Genomic DNA, 3,921 nt, shown 5'->3' with positions numbered 1-3,921 from the left:
TTTTTTCGGCCCGTTTGGTCTGTACATTTGTTCACAAACATGAAACAGTGTCCCAAACAATATCATTTTGTATCGCTCGTCGAGTTCTACCATATCTAATTTAGTTGGTCAAAAAATATCAATCCTAAAAGAAACTATGACAGGTCCCGGCACGGCCCGCTTTGGGCCCGTCCGCAAGTATGTGATCAATGAAAGTAACGTCCATGAGCATCGATAGTTGTCTGGCCACGGAAATTTCTTGATTCCATCGGCCCAGAACGAGGACGGCTGCGGTTGGAAAAGTAAAGCAATTCCTTTTTTGTGTCATCTTTTCAATTGAAGTATTTTCTATCAAGATGACGTTAAAAATCCCTAAACAACATTTATCCAAAAGGACGAATTCCGGAAAATACGGTGAAAGCAAAAAAGTAGTCCAGACAAACGACATGAAATTTTGGCTGATCCCTCTAGTAACGGGGGATCTCTCACTGTCGTCCTGAAGGGAAACTTTGGTTTTTTCACCTTGTTTCGATTCGAATGCTGAATTCAGTCTCTATAATTAGGAACAATACAAAATGGCAATGATAATGGTACATTCATTTAAAAGTTCCCAGTCTCCATTCCATTGGAAGACCACGAAATACATAGCATCCCCTTTTTTACGGGAAATTTAGGTTTCGGGACGCCCAGAGCTAGCTTTTCTTTGTCAATCAACTGACCCTTCCGCATATTGTTAGAGTAACTTACCCACATTTTATCTACAGTAATTAGATCCCCCATACAACTGAACGTGCAAAGAAATGATAGGAGAAACATGCTCATGTCTACATGGCGATCCATATCATAGTGGTTTACAACGTTGGGTACCCAGTTTTTGACATTGCCAAAAGTCTTCAATCCGTTCACAATATTTGACTGATTAACTGACAACGCCTTTACCATTTCACGAGTGGATTGGATTGGAACCCCCTTTACTACTTTTAGCAATTGATCGAGATCCAACTCACTCGGCCATTTCCATCTTTCAAACTGAACTCTCCTGCGCGGAATTTTTCGAACCAAACGTCAATTGCAGGCGATGAAGCAACATGTCCTTTATATGTACATGCACAAATTTCTTTCGGATACCAGGTGTTTGAAGAGCAAATAAAAATGAAAATATAATAATGTGACGTATGTGCAGTCGGATATGGACCAAGAGAATTGTCATTGCTTCAACATGGAGTGAGATAAAAATTTGAAAATCTACGATCTAATAGATACTGAACACAGCTATCCAACAAAAAACATCCGTCCTGGTACACTACTTTGGGAACTAGAAATTGAAGCTCGAAAACAATCAACACCATCGTTCCGCTCTAATTTAATACATTATTCCTGCTTAAAAGATTTAAAAAATGTTCATTTTCTTCAAAATACATATTCAATAACTTTTCTGTGTCAACAATTTCCCGAAATTTTGCATTATGTGTTTCGATTGAATATTTTTCCAGAATTCGGAATTGGTCGATTTGTGATTCGTACCATTGCTTTCTGGATTATCATCTTTAGTGCGGCAACTGTTCCAAACTTTGGTGTAGTCGTCAATTTGGTTGGAGGGTCTACACTTCCACTTTTGGTTCTTATATTTCCGCCATTGTTTGCAATGTTTTTGGAAGTGAAACAAAAATTGGAGGATGATGGATCAAAGGAGGAGTTTGGGTGGACAGCGTAAGTGGTTCTGAAAGAAATGAGAACATTGAAAAATCTTAGAACATCAAAAATTCAATAAAACTTAACAAAATGTCAAATAATACAAATTTTTTGAAACAGTAAAAAATTGAAAAATTTCAAAAAAAAATTTGAGCAAAAATAGACGTTTTTGAGCTCATTTTGAAGCTTAGAAACTGCAATTTTCGATTTTTAATGTCAGCATTGGAATTCAGCACATTGAGAGCTTCAAAATGAGCCGAAACACGCTATCCTTCGGTGGGGATCAAAATGTTGGGTGCGGCGCGGTCGTGCGTCGCGTGTTTTTTGTGAAAAGTCAAATTAGACAGATTTGCAGCGTGCTTAGGCTCATTTATAAGTTCACAATCTCACAAGTCGGAAAATTCCGGTTTTGTGTTGATGGGGCTCTGATTTTCAGAATTTCAGACTATTTTAAGCTATTTCCTTGGATCATTTTCTTTGAGCTCAATTATCTCGGCTCCTATAAGAGATACCTAAATTTTGTCAACTGATAAAATGTTTGTGATAATATCAGAAACATTTTATCAGTGGACAGTTGATATCTTCTGTAGAAACCGAGATAATTGAGCTCAAAGTGAAACCGTAAAGTACGTCCTGTATTTGCACTTTGAGCTCAATTATCTCAATCAGAAATTTCAAAATTTTACTGTTTCAAAATTCAGGAAAAAAATAGCAAAAAAGTCAAGGTTGATGACTTTTTTATTACGTTAAGACTTTAAAGGAGGCCAGACACCAAAAAAAAAGTTTTCCTGATATTTTGCATAGAGAACCCCCATGAGGGGTTGAACTCATGACAGGCAGCTCAGGGGTACAGCGCCGCTACCGGCTGAGCTACGGGGGCGTGAAGGCGCCTGACGACCGATGGTCTACATAAGCGCGGCGCGATTTCGTCCCCCGAACTGTCCCCCGAAATTTTTGCTGTCTCGGCTCCTTTAAGAAGTTACTTTTGAAACTTTTCTAGAAAGGTGAGAAGGCTAAAAAAATAGGCTTTCAATTGACCTAAAAAATCACAAATCAATTAATATCCCTCTTTCAGAATCTGGAAATACCACCCCAAGCCTCGTCTCGCCCTGGATATCTTCATTTATGGTGAGTATAAAAGACCTAAACAATAACAAAAAATTAAAGAAAAGCCCCCTTGTAACCCAAAAAGCATCTCACACTTTATTAAAAAGAAAAAAAAAGAAACTTCCCATGCCGGGAATCGAACCCGGGCCGCGTGGGTGAAAACCACGAATCCTAACCACTAGACCACATGGGAGAACGAGAGAATAGTAGGGGAGGGCGTACATATGAGTGAGGCGTGGCGCGCCGGGAGAGGGAGCAGACAGAGAAAGAGGGGAAGGCAATTCAATGCGTCTTGAGTAACATAGCAAGTGAAAATGGACATCTGGACAAAAAGACACACAGAAGAGCCTAAAAATGAAGATTTTTTTCAGCGCTCGGCTTCTATGTGATGTTCCATTCCACATATCACTCAATCTACTCAATTTTCTTCTCTGAAAATCCACCAACTCGCTCATGCTTCACCACGTGGTTCACGTCTTCTGAATTCGGTCAAAATATGACGTCTACTTCTTCAAATTCTCATTCTACACATTTCCAATGTTGTGGAGCTTATCGAAATATCTCATTGAACGGTCAATCTTGCTTTTAACATATTTGAATTAGTGTAAAACCTGTATTAGGAGGGCCTCCTAACTTTCAACTTTGCGTTACTTTATCTCGGTTCCTATAAAAGATATCAAAAAAGGGTGACTGATAAAATTCTGATATCATGATAACCATTTCATCAGTTAACCAATTTTTGATACCTCTTACAGGAAAGGAGATATATCGTCTCAAAAATCAAAAGTAGGGTGCCCTTCTATTACAGGTTTTCTGATATGTGATAATTTGAAAAAAACGTGTAAAATTGTATGTATGTGATATGTAATTTTTAAAGTGTTATAAATTATTTTTTTGGGATTTTTTTTGAATTTTTGAATTCTTGAAATCTCGAATTTGTGAATTTGTGAATTTTTGAATTTCTGAATTTCTGAGTTTCTGAATTTCTGAGTTTTTGAATTTCTGAATTTCTGAATTTCTGAATTTTTGAATTTTTGAATTTTTGAATTTTTGAATTTTTGAATTTCTGAGTTTCTGAATTTCTGAATTTCTGAATTTCTGAATTTTTGAATTTTTGAGTTTTTGAATTTCTGAATTTCTGAG

The 3,921-nt window shown here is 37.3% G+C and overlaps 1 protein-coding gene and 1 non-coding gene across 2 annotated transcripts in view; one reads left to right on the top strand and one right to left on the bottom strand.

Moving 5' to 3' along the window:
- CBG03527 overlaps positions 1-3,367 on the top strand; it is a gene marked incomplete at both ends in the record, with an annotated part of 11,572 nt that extends 8,205 nt beyond the window's left edge. The window contains 3 exons of the mRNA XM_002634619.1: positions 1,473-1,689; positions 2,747-2,799; positions 3,150-3,367. Coding sequence (XP_002634665.1) covers positions 1,473-1,689; positions 2,747-2,799; positions 3,150-3,367 — 488 coding nt within the window. The remainder of the gene's footprint in view (positions 1-1,472; positions 1,690-2,746; positions 2,800-3,149) is intronic.
- Positions 2,900-2,971, bottom strand: CBG28585. The gene has a single exon. It is a non-coding gene (tRNA).
- Positions 3,368-3,921: the final 554 nt, after the last annotated feature.

Source organism: Caenorhabditis briggsae, assembly GCF_000004555.2.
Source record: "Caenorhabditis briggsae complete genome, chrIV, whole genome shotgun sequence".
In the NCBI taxonomy this organism is placed as follows: domain Eukaryota; kingdom Metazoa; phylum Nematoda; class Chromadorea; order Rhabditida; family Rhabditidae; genus Caenorhabditis; species Caenorhabditis briggsae.
This window is presented reverse-complemented; position numbering and strand designations above follow the sequence as displayed.